The sequence below is a fragment of the Drosophila takahashii genome, chromosome 3L (assembly GCF_030179915.1).
Source record: "Drosophila takahashii strain IR98-3 E-12201 chromosome 3L, DtakHiC1v2, whole genome shotgun sequence".
NCBI classification, from domain to species: Eukaryota; Metazoa; Arthropoda; class Insecta; order Diptera; family Drosophilidae; genus Drosophila; species Drosophila takahashii.
In genome coordinates this window covers 21855272-21872311 of record NC_091680.1, presented here as the reverse complement: position 1 = coordinate 21872311, position 17040 = coordinate 21855272, and the positions used below count along the sequence as shown (strand labels likewise).

The following is a 17040-nucleotide window of genomic DNA, read 5'->3' as shown; positions in this document are numbered from 1 at the left end:
TTGAAAAGTTCTCGAGCGTTTCCAGCCACTTCCCCGGTCCTCTTGTGTGCGCTCCATTTGATTGTGGTTCTCGCTTCTGGTTTATGTTTTATGATTTTTCCTTTTGTTGCTGCCTGATGATTGCCACGATTCCGATACTTGGCTGAGCAAATTGAAAGTTTTTCCGCAATTTTTGTTTTGCGGCCACTCGAGCGTTCGGCATTTTCGCACACTAAAACTATTTCCATATAGTCCTTATTTCTTCTTATCCCACTTCTTGGCATTTGCAAATTGCTGAAAAGTCCAAAGTCGTTGAGTTGGACCGTAAATTTCCAAGCAGTCGTTTCCTTAGTTATAGTAATTGGGGCCCAAAATGCATTTTCCATCCGAATCCCTGGCTTCGATTTAAGACCATAATAACGGGGCAACTTTCAATGGCTCACTAGCAAATTTGATAAAATTTGTATGGAATACTTTGGCATAAGGGAATCGGGAGAGATGCGAAGGGGCAGCCACCGAATGATTGATGATTAAGTCAGCTTCCGAAAAAGTATTAACAGCGAAGGATACAAAATGTATTGAGTATGCTGAGAAGACCCTTTTTGTATACTCTTCAGATCATTTAAAATATTTTGGGAGAATTATAATTATAATTTCCATTATAAGTATAATGGAAAACAATAATTTGATTTGCTGAATCCTAATCTAAATAAGTATTTTTTCGTTTGACCCAACAAACTATGATCAATATTACAAAAAATTATTTAAAATATTTATTTATTATTTATTTATTTTATTTATACCTTCAAAATTTTAATTTTTTTCGTTTCTTTTTCTTCAAAAATTCTCAAAATAAATCCATCATCCATTTCAAACGGGTCACTAAAGTCGCTTCATCCTTCAAAAGAAATTTCCTGTGCAAACGACAAACACGCAGCGGGCATAAAAGTCAAACTCGAATCGATCAACATTTTTGTAGCATTTTTTCCACAAAGATGATGATGAATATAGGAAAAAGGAGAGATTAGGGCACCAGGCGCCAAATAGATGGGGCACCCCCATGGTCAGGCAGTTTCTTCCGTAAACAACGCCACATGCCGAGGATTCCGTTTCCTTTTCTCTTCTTTATTTCCCGTACCAATTCCAATATTTATGTTTTTGCTCTTGAGCCATAAAGATGCCTGAAATATGCTGCTCATATACATATACGATATATGGAGTGTTCTCTACCAGGTCGTGGTCTGCTTTTAGGCGTCACCTAGGAAGAGGCGGGAAAGCAAAATCGTCCCAGCAAGGACAAGTAAATTACTAGCCAGCGGGTAAGCGTGACTCCCCCTACTCTCCTCTGACTGCTTCCACTGCCTTAGGACTGTACTGAAAAAAACACTGGTGGAATAAGAAAATGTTAAAGTCCTAGAAAAGAGAAGTAAAATAAATTATGAGGAGAAGCTATCACACTTCGAATTATAATTTACCCATTTTTATAAGACAAACAATGAAACAAATAGGTAAAATCCCCAAAAAAAAAAATAGTTTAAAGGGTAACAACATTAAATAAGGGTTTATGTTTATGCCGATTTTGAAAATACTATTAAAATATTAGTTAAAAAATGAAATATATATATTATTACATTTTTTTTTGGTTCTTAAAAAATGCCTGTTAAAAACACCTATAATATTTATAAAAGACAAACAGATTAGTTTAATAGGTAAAAAGATGCTAAGCCGAATCTGATACACATAGTTGGTAAATTTGTTTAATTACTTAAAAATCATGTATAAGGAATCCTTAAAGTAGCTTTAAGATTTTTTCTCAGTGAGCGACTGTCCCGGACTGGCCATCAATTATAACAAGTGCTCGGCCAGTACAAATTGAAGGCGTAAATTAGCCCCGTCCCGGGAAACTGTCAGAGGGCCTCGTCCCCTTCCCTATCCCATTTCCAGCCTCAGCGACGTTTCAAGTGGCGGGACGGCCACTCCTTGGTCGAGTGGGTGTCAATTGTGCTTATTGAAAAATATGGCACGCTGCCGGGAATAGGCAATCGCCGTAAAGAGATCCCGGAAAATGTCCCTTTAAGCCGACCGAGTTCCGGGAAATTTCATGAAAACATTACGGTTTAGGGTTCGCCTAAGCCTCAAGAGCCGAATGGCAAACAAGAAATCGTTTTTCGTCTCGAATTTCAACGCCCTGAGATAGCATCTTAATTACCCATCCACACACGCTAAAGGGCGGACGAAAGTGGGAGAACTTGGAGACAAGTCAATGACCCGGCTGGGATAAACCGATGGCGGTCAACTCCACTTTAATATGGCTCACACAAACGTACTTTCGGTTTTTATATTGAGCCACCCATTAATAAGTTTTTATTTTGCTGTGTGTTGAAAAGCAACTTCGAATATTTCAGGACAATGTTTTTTTAATATTATTTTTTATTTATTTACTATACTAAGCTACTATATGCTTTTCAAAAATCAAAACATAAATATTTGTAAAATTATTTGCTTTAGTAGAACAACTTTTTAGGAAATCATTAAATAATAAGAAAGATGGTTTTTGAACATCTCCGAGATTCCTTAAGTTATAAATCTCATTTATTACTTTTTTTTGACTGCAGGGTATCCCAAATTTGAGTAATTTCTGACTTTTCCTGGTCCTAACTTTGGTTCTTTGCTTTTCTAAGGCGACAAAACAATAACAATTTCCCGTCGGGAGCAAACTTTTTGGGCTCACACTTCCATTTCCGGCTGCTTCCTGCTGGACTCGGACCAGTAGGAAAACATTAATTACATAAGCACACACCGGAAGGGAGGGGAAGGGCAGAGGAAAGGCCTCACCTGCATAGTTGGCATGGCAGGGAATGGAATGGAACGCAAACCTGAGCAAACCCAGACAAACATTTGCGAACATTAGTTGCCTACTTTTCGGCGTTCCCCACGAACTTCCGCCCTTTCCCCAGGAAAAACCACCCACTACCCACTTTCCCCCATCCGCCAGCATTTCGGTGTGTAATTTGAGTTTGTTGTGTTTGCCCCGCTTTTATTTCTGTTTACTTTGTGCGGACATAGTTATTTATGCCTCCTCATCTCGCCCATTTCCGCACTCCCTCTTTAGTTTTTTTTCTGGAATTTTTCCTTTGGGTCCTTGGGCCATTTTTCCTTTTTGCGACGACAGATGAGCGTTTCATTTTCTCTCCATAATTGTGGGCTGCAGACCACAAAAGATTTACCAATTGGCCGGCGAGCAAGATTTTATTTTTATCCCGAACAACTGAAGAAAAACAGGCACGTGTTTTCCTTTTTGCCTTGAAAAAGCTCCGAAACGGAGTGCTACCCATAATGAGCTTCGATTCGTGGCTCACTTTTCCCTAATGATGTGTTTGTGTTTGCACCGATGATGGCCGCATTGGCAATCAAAGAACGGTTTCCTGGAATAATGGCACTTGCCTTTATTTAAATTACAGAGCTGTAAGAGGAATTCCGCTGTGAGAGTGGGTCTTTTTATTGTGAGCACTCGTTGATTCATTTCCAATCCAAATGAAGCATCGTTTTGCTTATTGGGTTTTAGTGGTTTCATTTTTGCACAGTGAAATGTACATTTTTTATTTACCATTAAATTTTTTGCAATTTATAAAACGGTGAATAAAAATAGATCTTTTATTTTAAATATTATTTAAAGCTTTTAAATATTTTAAATGAATTTTTGATTCTTACTTAATAGGTTTCCATTTCCTCTGTGTATTTAAAGTAAATGTAAAAATGTATTCACTTTGTGGAAAGTTTGTTTGGTGGATATAGTCTGCCTTTTAACGCCAGATTCCATTACCAGGCTGGCACTTGTCGAAATCTCCTCGTTAGCTGGAGATCCGAGTTGAGTAAGCCTAAATTAATTAAATGTTTGTCCTCGGTCTCCAGCTAGCCGAATGCAAATGGAGTAACAAAAATGAAATCTATCTTAATGTGTCCCACTCTTAAAGCCAAATGAATCCCCTTCAAAATTGGGTCACACGGCGTGCCCAAAAGTTTTCGTCTTCTGTGAATTTGAAATTAAAAGCGAATCCCAACAGGGACCAACGGCCCTCGAAAACTGAAAAAAGGTAAGGCTCCCACATCATTTTGACATCATGAGCAGCACAAAAATATGCAAAAATAAATGGGAATCCCCAGGCAGCAGGGAGATCCCAGCCAGAATGGGCGGCTCTGCAAGCTCCTTTTCCGACTTGGCCATTAGTCATTATTGACACATTCTTTCCGCCTTTTTCTAGCTCAGAAGCCATTGCCCCGGGCCCAAAGTCTTTTTTGCTTCCCTAGGATTTCTCCTTTTTTATTTTTTGTTGGTCGAAACGAAAGTCAGACTTTTGCTGTCCATGTCCGATTTCGTGTTGCTCCTAAGTGATATTTCCGCTTGAGTTAACATATTGTTAACATTTTGTTTTTCATTCGCATAGTTTGGGCATTTCCGGATGAGGGATGTCTTGGGTATATCTTATTGGCAGTGGAGATGGAATTCTAAAATATAATTAGTAATTCCTCAAGTCTAATTAGTTAAGAAATAATGTTATAACAAATATTTCAACATAAACATGTGTAGTAATAGTTACATAGTGCTAAAAGATTTTTTTTTTAAAGGTACCAAAATGCAAGAAGCGGGACTCGAGGTAATTTTTAGTTGGTTATAATATTATAATATTTTTAGAATTAGCTAATAAATAAACAATTTACTCAATAATATTTTAGAAGATTTTTTTTTGATTTGTCATGTCATTGAAGACTTTTATAACGAATAGCTCGTCGAAAACATCCAATTTCCCATCACTATTCCCATTGTTTTCCACACTTTTTCCCCATCGGATACGCCGAGCGCCAGACAAAACTAAATGCAGGCTAAATCCAAAGCCGGACGTTAGCCGACAGCTTGGCATCGACTCCGGGTTTAAATGGGAATATAGAAGCGACTACGGGTCTGCTGCTCCGGCTGCCTGTTTTCCGGATTACAGGTCAATGATGTATGTTGTTAATTTGCCAAAGAGCGACGGCAGCAGCATCAGACACAAATGGCCGTCGAGATGAATGGGCGGAACAGAAGGTGGAGCCTTGGATTCCCCCTTTTCTTTTTCCTTATGCGGTCAAGCCTTTTGATGTTTAATTTACAAGCTGCTAGGTCAAAGTGCTGTTAATAAAGAAACTGAGGAACCAAGGACTGAAAGATACTCAGATTGTAAGGAACAACTGAAGTGTAAAGAATTAGTTAACAAGTCTACAAGCACGGCATGCTATTCGGAGGAATGCTAGGAAATTAGAGAGTTGTAAGGTAATTTAGCAAGATGTCTAATTTCGTTAATATAAAATAGTTTTAACGATATGAAGTTGAGTTGGGTTTGATATTCAACTAAGTTCAGCTTAGGTAGGTTTATGTCTTGTTTAAACTTTAAGGTACACCAAAAAAAATTTAATACTTGAATATAATAAAACATGATTGAATATTTAAATAAATATTAAATAAATATTTAAATAAATCCATAAAAATGATGGTTAGAATTCTTTACATTTACTATATTTGTTAAATTAACATTTTCTTTAAAATGAATAAAAACCACAATAGATAAACAACATAGGAACAATTAAAATGATATCTCTGGATTTAGTGTATTTTTTTCTAAGTGTAAATTATCGAATGCCTTGATTTTGCGTTTTTGATATTCTAATTTCACTTTTACTTATTTCTAAAGCATTCATTTTCAATGCCCATTCACAGTTGTTGTTTTGCAAAGCCAGAACTTTTCGTTATTTTAAAATTCGTAAAAGTTGTATTTTGGTTTTTCTTTGTCTGTGTTGTTTTATTATCTCGAATTTTTGCAGTGGCTCGCATTCCAGAAAGGAATTTCCGCCTACACTGTTTTTGCATGTTCAGGGGCCCCAAACTAAAATAAACACGTGCAGCGAAGGCTTATCCAGGAAACGCAAGGGGGAATACAGTTCTCGCTGAAATTTCGTTCTAGGAAAATCAAAGGGAAACAAAAGCAACCGCCAAGTAAACAACAAAGCTAAAAGTGCTGAAAAGTAAAAAGCCCGGGCAATTGCTCAGCTTGTTTTATTCGAAAGTTGAATCTCAGTGGGACACAAACCAAGATTTACTCTCTAGCCAGGTTAACGTCTTAAGCCGTTGCGTTGGAAATATTTCAAGTAATTAAATGTACAGCCGGCGATGTCAAAATAATAATTAAGCTGACAGCATAATGAGGGCACCTCCCACACTTTCCCATTGTTGCTCGGATAAATGGAAATTGATTGAGGCGAAGGGCACGGAATTCGAGCGACTGAGGCAGGCGGAACTAATTGAATTTGCCAGCAGTAAAATTAGAAAATAGGTGAGAGAGCCGACGAAGGCGTCAAGGTGCCAAAGGCCGCAAGCCGAGATTCCTTTGATTGCTCTGGTCAGCGGAGCTACCGAGAGGGGAAATCCGAGAGGAGAAACCGACACTTCGGAGTCAAAGACTCGGGGTGTAGAAAGGAGTCAGAGGTCCAGGAGGAAAAAAGATATACAAACCTGGTCTTAAAACAACACTGAAAATTAGAGTAAATTTTCACACATTTATTCGTTTTACGTTAAATTTAGAACTGTTTCAAGGCATTAATAAGGTAAAAATACCATAAGAAATTATTAAAAATTCTTAGCATATTGTAAAGGGGATTTTACATAGTCGCAAGATTCCAATACGAATTTTAAATAGTTTAGAACTAAAAGCAACAAAAGTTCTAATTACAATGATCAAATTATTTTAATTTAAAATAACGACAATCATTTAAAATGTCACCTGTATTAAATTAATAGATATTGGCATATAACTCAATTGTCAAATGTAAAATGCCGTAAGTTATGCTATGTTATGTTATGTCCTAGACGGGTTCTACAGATAAAGATCAGATTGATATGTGCAGGTTAATTTGATATTACTTAAAGATGGAGTTATTTATATAATTTTGATTTAAATAAAGATTAAGTTGATCTTATTTTACATAATTTGTTACAAAAAAAATTCTACCTTTGGTATTTCTATAATTATATGTAATAATGTAAATAATGTAGAATTTACCCAATTTCAAAAGAATTTGTTGTTATATGTAAGGAAGTCTTTTTAGCTCCACGAAATGAGTACTAAATACTCGTTGAGTTACATTCAATTTCGATTAATTTTATCTATTTTGAAAAAATGATAAATTTAAAACTAAACAATTAATTTGTATAATTTTTTTGATTATAAAAATTAGTTAAAAATCGATTGATTTTACTTTAAATTATTTATTACAGTGTTTGAGCCACATTCTTCCCACTTTTATTTCGTTGACAGCGTCCCCTAGTCGAGAGGTATTCAAATATCCTGGCATGTGTGGCATGCATTTCGCCCAGAAAATCAGTAAATTTGAAACAGAACCCTGGATCCATTTCAATCACATTGTGATTGTTATGCCAATATTAAGTTTGAACTACTGCAATTTACCAGATTGTTCGGTATGCCTTGTGTGCCATCTGAATAAATGCATTCTGCACTCTCATTGGGCTTGACAAACGCTGCCTGCCACAAGATGCTTTCCACAGATATCAGATTTCGATGAGTTGCCCACAAATCCACAAATACGAATCGAAATAAATTTCTGCCCTGGATGGGGGACACAACTGAAGGGCTCCTGACAAAATCAGAGACCGGTGAATGGGGTTAGGACTCAACAATAATTGAGGGAGTCCAATGCAAATATGTCTTAAATATCTTACGGCTGCGTGTGAGTGCCCAGGCTAAATATTTGATATTTCGGTTGAGATACTTTGCTGGTCAGCTGGTTGGGCATAAAGAATTATTATTACTCGGGCAGGTCCTTCTGCCTTTGGCAGCTGTAGAGTCAGAAACAGAATCCCCACTCGAACAAAGGTAAACATTTCGGAATTAAAACTGAAACATACAAATAATAGAGAAAGTTGCTGTTCTGCTCCCGCTTGTTGTTTGAGTGCTAATGAGCTTTGGCTTTATTAAATCAACAAAATGCACGAGAGGCAAAAAGCCTGCAGTGGCGAACGGTTTTCAGCAAACTATATGAATCCACTCAGTGCAGCTTTATTAGTTTTTCGCCTCCAGCTAAATCTGCTAAATGGGGTGGAGTGGTCTTTTTTGAGGGGCCGGGCAGAGTGGATACTATCCGGGCAATATTTTTGCAAACATTCGCAGCTGGCGTGGGCAACTTTTTAATAATAATTGAGAATAAATAGTCGAGTGGCCGATGCAGACAAGTTGAGTGCATGCAAATTGAAATGATTAGCAGCCAGTTCTTCGTGCAAAAGTGGGTTAAGATCGGGTCAAGTGAGTTGGGGGTTCAACCGCGGGTTAAAAAGTGAAGAAGACCAAAACCCGGGGCTCACCTGAATTGCGATTCTTAATGAGTGCAAACAATCAAGTAGAAAAAGGACCCACGCTTTAATTATCTTTTGAAACATTAAAGTCTGTGTTGAAAAAAGAGAATCCTCATTTACCATGGTTTTTATGATCTTTCAGTTTGGCTTTAATTAGGTGGTGTGGAATAAGAAACATTGGATGACGAAAGAAAAACTACCTAACGAGTATCTTCCAATTTCAATTGCACTGATTTTAAAGTGGCTTACATTTTAAGTTTTTATAAATTTAAAAAAAACCAATAGTTTAAATAAATCTTAAGATTACAAGAAAACTTTATTAGTAAAGTATTGACAATTTTATAAATGTGTTTACCTTAGGGTGGACCACATTTATATGTAATTTTTAAGGTCCTACTCTAATACGCCGTATCGCGGGATTAAAAGCATGCCAAAAGATATTATTTGAGAAAATCTTCAAAGTCTTCAAAGTCAGTCAAACCCACTGTTTCCCGTTGATCAAATAGTCCTTTCGATCTAGGTGGCGTAATTTTCAACCAACCATTCCTCACTCTCCCTGTTTTAAACCAATTTTTCAACATAAATTCATCATTTTAAAAGGTTATAAATGGGATATTATTTGGTTTGACTAAATACTAACTGTTATACGTGTCGTATAAGTAATTAAAAAAAACGTGAAGACCATTTCAAAAGTGCAAATCTAAAAGAATTTTAAATAACAATTAAAACAATGGTAAAATAGTACATTTTCGTATTTTCTTTAAGTACCTACTGAAACACACCTTGGCGTAGGGCGCAAGGAGAATCATCAAACCATCAAAATAATCGCTATAACATCACACAGCCATAAAAAGAACATCAGCATAAAATGGACGCATCCAAGATTCAATTTGACAGAACACGGCGATAGGAGACGTTAACAAAGCCGACCACACGAGCCAATTTGCGGCTGCCCCCTTTGCCACACGTAAACTTTGCACCTCCCAGCACCCACCACCCAACACCAACCTGCCCCACCCCCAGCCACTCAGCAGCCATTCAACATCCCAACCACTTCACGTGGACCCGTAAAATTGCGGCAACTTCAACTCATTAAAAGTGGAGAGCTGGCAAAAAGTTCATGCAGCCCGCAGCACGTTCTATGTGGATATTTTTCGGACAATTCCCCAATGCGAAATGCAATTAGATGTCACCTGAATATCTACCTGCGTCCTTTTGTGACGCATAAATTAGCAGCGGGTCCACAGTTAAACAACAACAATTATGCAGAAAGTTGTCCACTAAAATTAAGCATTAAATTTGATGGCAGCAACTTTTTAATTGTCTGTGATATTTCAAACAACAGGCGAAATAGCTGAATTCCAGGTGCCGCAAATTGGTAGCAGAAAATTCTTCCGCTTGTGTTTTGCATTTAACTCGAAGGGGGCACAAATGTGGGCCCTTCCACTTGTCAATGGCAACCTTTTTGAGCATTGTGTGGACAATTATGATAACAAAAATTACTTGCTAAAAAGTGGGGGGAGCTTAATTGACGCAGAAATTTAAATAAAAGGTTAAAGCTTAGGAAAGCAGAAAACAATATTTAGTATTTATTTTATTTACATTTTCAAGATCTCCAAAATTAAGCCAAAAATTTAAAATATACTTTTTATTCATTCGAACAGTATTCTGCACCTTCTTTATAATAACAACCCTTTAAGTTGTATTTAAACAAAAATGAAGTCATGTGGCTTACCAGCTGACTTTGATAGACAGGTTGCAGGGGGGCAAGGACTTAAAGGCGGGCTCTACTTATTCGGATGGGTTGAGTCCTGTTGGCTGGCACTGCAGTTGTCAAGCTACATGGGTGCAGTCTGCTATCCTGTCAGGCCAACATTCGAGTTCAGAGCCCTGAACTTGACAGAGTGAACTTAAAGTGGCACGAAGTCGAGTTGGGCGGACACCTCGTGAATGGGCTAACCACCACCTCAAGGCCCCGTCGGCTAATTAAGTACTTGTCAAATGGCTCTGGCCTTTGAACCGATGACACATTGGATGGATAAACCTGATGTGACTTGATTTCACTTCGTGCGTAGCCGACACGTGAGTTGTCTGGGGTCTAGACGTTCGTCGGGGAAAGTTATGCACGCCTGACCGAATAACCATTATCCAATGAAACTATTCTGGGTACACTCATAAAAATTAATTTCTAAATTTTGGAAATCTCGCCATTGAATCGGCCTACCTTTGAAAATAGAAAAAAAATTTCTTGTTATTAGAAAATTGTCCTTTGGATACAGAAAACCTTTCTTGATGGAAAAAATTCAAGAAAGAATTTTTCTTAAAAATAGAAAAATGAAAATCTCATATGTTTGTTTTGCCGTCGCAGCCAAAACATTTTTGTACGTATTTAAGGACAAAATCACTTTTGAATATATGAATGAAATGACCCTAGAATATAGGAAAGTAGCCATTGACTTCCTTCGGCTGCCGAATGTTAACGACAAGAAAAACGAAGTGGGACGAAGGGCCTACTCGGCCCGACCATGGTGGAACTATACAAGGTGGTCTCGTCAGCTCTGCTGAGGACGTTAAATATGTTTACCTCTCTGTCTCTCTTAGGCGATAGAATGAGATAGCTAGATAGAGACTGACACAAATAACGTCCTCAAAAGAGGGCAGCTCTCGCGACGAGATCACCTTGTATAGTTCCACCATGGGCCCGACTACTATCCGGCTACCGACTTCTCTGATCCCCCGAGCGTCAGTTGTGAAAAAAATTCGTGAGTGATGGACGTGATTTTCAAGCGGATAAGAGGTGAAGCCTTTTTCCGAATATTCAAAGGTATGTAAATATGTATATAATTTTTTGTATAGCGGGCGTACAATTGTATGTATGTAATTAAAGGATACATTTCAAATCTCTTTACCAAGCGTATACCAATTTAGGTGAATTGTTTTTTAGCTAAGAGCTACGTACATACATACATTTGTACATAAATTTGTGGGTGTACAGTTCTATAATAACTTTATCTTATTACTCGCATTTTATTTATTTTTCAGAGTGAAAATACCTGCAGTTGCAACAGCCAAATAATTTGTTTGTCGAAGCTGTAATTTTGTTTTAAAACCTTCTAAGGTAAGAAAAATATGTTGTATTTGTTTGACATACTTATGTATGCATGTAAATATCTATGCATGTACGCGGCTCACCCGATCTGAAACCCGATTTTCAACCCTTTCATATTCTGCTCCTCTCTCTCGCTCGCTTGACCTACGCGTCGCGACGTTTCTCTCTTCACCTTCTTAAAACTGACACGATCTGCCCTGCTTACATTCGGTCTCCCTTCGCGCAAAGGACTGTATGTAAATATATATGTAGGTATGTATGTACGTGTCTCTCCCGTGCCTCTCTCTCTCTGAAATTCGATTTTCAACCCTTCATTTTCTACCTGTCTTGCTCCTCTCTCTCGGTCGTCTGTCCAACGTGTTTGTATTTTGGCTATTATTAACATTACATTATTTCAAAAAAGTTGTTTATCTAAAAACAATTCATTGATATCCCAATAACTCTTTTTTTATAGATGAGGAAAGGCGAAGAAAATGGATCACCTTAGGTCATATGAAGTTCAACAGACCTTGGGTAATAATAATGTTTTCTTGAGTCAAAAATGTGTTATTTAAAAATGTTTAAATGTTAAGTGTTAAATGTTTTAAATGTAAATAAATATAATATGCAAAAGAAAAAACCAAGTTACATTTTATTTTTAGGGTTTCAGTGTTAATATAAAACTTCCTTTCAAGAAATATTATTTCTTAAATCAAGAAATAAAATTTCTTGAAAGGAAATTTAAACAAGAAAGAGTTTTTCTTGTTTAAAAGGTGCCTTTCTAAAAAACCCTTTCTTGTTTTAAGAAATTTAATTTCTTGAAACAAGAAACAAACCACCTTTGAAACAAGAATCGCCTTTCTTGTTTTAAGAAATATTTTTTCTTGTTTTTATGGTGGCTTTCTAAAAAACCCTTTCTTGTTTTAAGAAATTTAATTTCTTAAAACAAGAAATATTTTTTCTTGTTTTAATGGTGCCTTTCAAAAAAACCATTTCTTGAAACAAAGGTGAGGTCGCCTTTGGCAAAAATTCAAGAAAGAATTTTCTAGATTTTAAGGAAATTCTTCGATTTTTTTTTATGAGTGTAGTTATTAAAAATGTTTACTATTTTTATATGTTCTATCTTTCAAAGCTTTAAATTATTTACAAATTATAAAAACTTTTCATAAAATACTGGCTCATTATAATGATTAATTAGGCAGCGTACTTTAAATAACCCATTTCCGTTCTCAACTATGTATTTAGTTTTAATGCTCATTAGGCTTTCTTAACAAGGAGTTGTGCGCCTTTTGTCTTGCGCTCGTCTAGACCAATTAATAATATTTCGTGTCAAGTGGTAAATTAGACAAAAGCAGCCAGCGAAAAGCTGCAAAACATCAGCAACAATAAACCAAATAAATTCGCAGGCATTTGTTCCATGTTAAAACGGGGAAAAAATGGAAAACTGAGCCGAAACCGACAAAACCCTCCTTGTGTCCTGGCCCCACGAAAACTGAGATTAATACGCAGATTACAGCCAAGTTATAATTACTGGCGTCCCGAAGCGAAAATCGGCGAGTAGAGCCGAGTAAATTGAGCTGTCAAGAGTGCAAGTGAAGGGAGACCGTGAGCCGGGTTCGCTTCGGTTCAAGTCCAAAGTCGGGGTCTGGGTCAGGTCAAAGTATCCCTTCTCTTGGCCAAATTGATTTAGCCAAATGTTTGCTTGGCATTCAAATACTTAGGCAATTAAGGAACTGTTTTTGGGAATGCTCACGAAGCACGCCCTCAAATGTGATACACAGTGGTTTCGCAGGAAACCAAAAAATAATGAACCCTTTTATTTTTAAATTATATTTTAATTTTATTTTTAAAAAGCAAAAACCTATTAGGATAAATCTAAAAATATTTATTTTGTTTTTTTTTTAATTAAGTCCTTATAATTAGCTTAATATATACACATTTTTCGGAAATCCAAGTGTTTTTTTCAATTTATAAAATGCCTTTATTTTAATTCCATTTTCACACCACTGAATCCACAGTGACGAGGTCCTGAAAAGTGCGTGTAATTGCTAACCGAAAAGCGAAACTGTGTCTCAATGCCAAAACAAATGGCGTTTTATTTTTCGCTGGGCTACGAACTCAATTAGCTGCCGTGCGTAGCGTAATTAAGTTGTTGCCACGCCCATTTCGATAACCTAAACTGCCTCCCACACCCGCCGCCCCCTAACACCCACCACCCACTGAATGATCCAGTTTTATGCCACCTGACGACGCCTTGTGATGTGTACGGTATGCAAAAACATTACACGGAACGCTTCGAGTCTGGCTTAAATTAATTTATCACGTGCCGAAATAAAGCAACTTCCGCCGGCTTCGCTCTCTCTCTCCCTCTTCATTTTTCGCGTAATTAATTGAAATCGAAGCGGAGGAGCCCCTAAAAGTTCGGCGCGAACTTAAGCGCGAGCAAATATTATTCACTCAGCCGCCGAGTTTAAAGTAAAAACTTTAAGTTTGAGTTTCTTCTTGCAAGAGAAGAGCATAAAGCTATCAGCTTACACATAATGGCCCACTTTCGTTCACCCCACATGCCCAACTTCAGTCCGACTTTTCGGGTAATTATGTCCCCATGTAAGCTCCGGGCAGCAACAGTCACTCAGCTGAGTACCACCGATTTTCCGATTTTTCTTCTGACTCATTCTATCCGAAAAGAGGGATATTAAATATTCACTGGAAAATGCAAGAGAGAAACGGTACAAGTGGATGTGGGAAGAACTGGAGATTTATAAGCAGAAAACGTTGAACATGTCATATTACGAATTTACATTTAAAAAATATTCTCGAGTCATTTAATTGAGCAGGGTTATACACAAATCCCTCAAAGATTTTCATTTGATTTGGCGCAGAAGAAGGTATCCGGGGAATGTATGATATTATTAAATTAAAACATTTAGAGAGAGTTCCAAATTATTTATAATAATTTTGAATAATTTTGTATCTCTACCTAAAATTCTATAAAGTCTAAATTAAATATTGTGTTTTTACTTGAAGGCCAACCAAATCCTTAACCATGCAAAAATAAACATATCATTGGAAACAAATTGTTTGCTAAGAGCTACGCATTTTCGCGACTTTTCTCGTTCTGAATGAGTCGAACAACTTTGAAGACAAGTGAGGCGGTGAAAAGTGCGTATCATGTTCCCTTCAATGTGCAGTCAATCAAAGGGTGGGAAACGAAAGTGACTAAGTAAGTTAGCAGGGAGCATTACAGCTGATGATGTGGCCCTTGCCGAGAACTCGATTCGCTTGGCATACAAATTCAAACTGAAATGTAATTGAAATGGGCCAGAAAGAGTGGAGAGATTTGGAGGGGATCGGGTAGAAAAGAGGGGGGCGTGTGTCTGTGGACTGCTCGTTTCGCTTGTTTGCTCTGCACATTTGCCATCAAGCATACGCCAAGTGAGCCAGACAAACAGAGAAGGTCAGCGGTGAAAAGTGAAACTAGAGCGAGAGCGAAGTGCTTACGTAAGTGATTAGCTTTCAGAATGCCGTAAAAACCTTGAATGGTAACCGTTAAATCGCAATATCACTTGGATAATTCGAATCGTATGCTTTCCCACGGGGTATAAATATCTGCCTGGGTCCCAGAGACGATCATTCAACTATCTTTGACAAGATGAACGCAGTCCAAGTGTGTGCTCTATTCCTCCTGGGCCTGGTCCTCGGCACCGTGAATGCCCAAGTTCCCACCCGTGAAGAATCTAGCAGGGACAAGGCATGTGGTCCTGGTCGTTACTACAATGAAGCTCGGCACACTTGCCTGCCCTGGTAGGGCATTTCTGAAAGTTGGCTAGACTCAAAGAAATCAAAAATAAATATATAAACTATTTTTAACCAATAACTTTAAAAGGCCAAAGCAAAGCGAGTTGGGTAATTTGATACAATTGATTTTAATTTTTTAGCAATCCAATTTTAGAAATGTTCTTACCATTAACTATTTAAAAATTTGTATGCACCGGAAAAACAATATCAGGGAAGTGTAGAGTAATTTGACGAGTAGGGTGATGAGACGAGCTCATCGAATCTTACATATGACGTCACGACAAAAACTCCATATATTTACAGTAAAATCCCGTAACTTGTTTCTGAGGTACTTTTAGCTAAAACGTGGTGAGCAAACTAGCATTTTTTTTTGTTTCAGCAGTGCCCGAGTGAAGATGAGAGGAAAATAAAATCACGTATACATATGTACATATAAATGATATAATTTTCAACAGTTTTTGGTACTAGACGTTTTTATACCCTTGAGAGGGTATAATGATCCAAGTCAAAAGTCTGCAACGCAGTCAAGGAAACGTTTCCAACCCCATAAAGTATATATATTCTGGATCAGCATCACTAGACGGTCGACCGTGGCCGTCGGTCCGTCCGTCTGCCCGTTTCTACGCAAACTAGTCTCTCAGTTTTTAAGCTATGAAACTTTCTTAACACTCTTCTTTCTATTGCAGGTAGAATATAAGTCGGAACCGACCGGATCGGACAACTCTATCATATAGCTCCTTCTACAGGGAGGATCGAAAAAATAATGGAAAAAAACTATAGCTTCGAAGATTTTTGACATTCAATTTCATTTTCAATTTCTTTAATAATGTTTTCCTAACGCTATAAGTTGATAACTTATAATTAGTGCGATAGTCAAGTAGGACAAATAAAACATAAATACAGGTTTGATATAGTAGTTTGGAAGATTAAATAAAATTCTTAGAGTTACGCTTGAACATTAAAGGTTAAAGAAAAGGGTCGCTTTGTCCCACGTCACACCCTTGAAAATACATTTTTTTTAATTTTCGAGTTTTGAATTGCCAAATACCATCCCAAACCTTAAATGACAGCCGTTAAATCGCAATATCACTTCGATAATTCGAATCGTATGCTCTCCCACGGGGTATAAATATCTGCCTGGGTCCCAGAGACGATCATTCAACTATCTTGGACAAGATGAACGCAATCCAAGTTTGTGCTCTATTCTTCCTGAGCCTGGTCCTGAGCACCGTGAATGCCCAAATTCCCACCCGTGAAGAATCTAGCAGGGACAAGGCATGTGGACCTGGTCGTTACTACAATGAAGCTCGGCACACTTGCCTGCCCTGGTAGGGCATTTCTGAAAGTTGGCTAGACTCAAAGAAATCAAAAATAAATATATGAAATATTTATAACCAAAAAGTTAAAAGGGACAAAACAAAGCTGAGTATGTTTTATAAATTTGTATACCCATGCAGTGGGTCTTATGATGGAGACGTTTTCGACCCTCTGCTGTCGCACGCGACATTCATATGCTTTGCAGGTGAAAAAACATCTTCCAGGACGTCTTGCCCTTTGACATTAGGGTCAAATTAAGACTCTTTATTAGCACTATAATATGTGCTAGGGTTGACTTTGGACCACTATTCGTTTTTAAAATATAGGGGAGAGGTCTGTAGGTTGAGACGGTCTGTAAGTTGAGACACTCAATTTTTCATAAAACTTATCCACTAAAAAAAATTGTTTTGTTTTTTTTTGCAGTCATTTTTAGTGACAAAACTTTAGGGGAAAACATTAT

At 37.4% G+C, this 17040-nt stretch overlaps 2 protein-coding genes and 1 long non-coding RNA gene across 10 annotated transcripts in view; 2 read left to right on the top strand and 1 right to left on the bottom strand.

Moving 5' to 3' along the window:
• The window catches only part of AstC-R1 (Allatostatin C receptor 1), a 204849-nt gene that overhangs the window by 94375 nt on the left and 93434 nt on the right, over positions 1-17040 (bottom strand). The gene's annotated exons all lie outside the window — the stretch shown is intronic.
• Positions 11111-12099, top strand: LOC138913121 (uncharacterized). The gene is made up of 3 exons (XR_011418731.1): positions 11111-11201; positions 11420-11495; positions 11941-12099. It is a non-coding gene; the product is annotated as an uncharacterized lncRNA (long non-coding RNA).
• Positions 16414-16671, top strand: Met75Ca. The gene has a single exon (XM_017153119.3). The coding sequence runs from the start codon at positions 16440-16442 to the stop codon at positions 16593-16595; it is 156 nt and encodes a 51-aa protein (XP_017008608.2). The 5' UTR covers positions 16414-16439; the 3' UTR covers positions 16596-16671.

Excerpts from the sequence above, each read along its gene's own strand:
- Met75Ca (XM_017153119.3), top strand. The coding sequence starts at position 16,440 with ATGAACGCAATCCAAGTTTGTGCTCTATTCTTCCTGAGCCTGGTCCTG.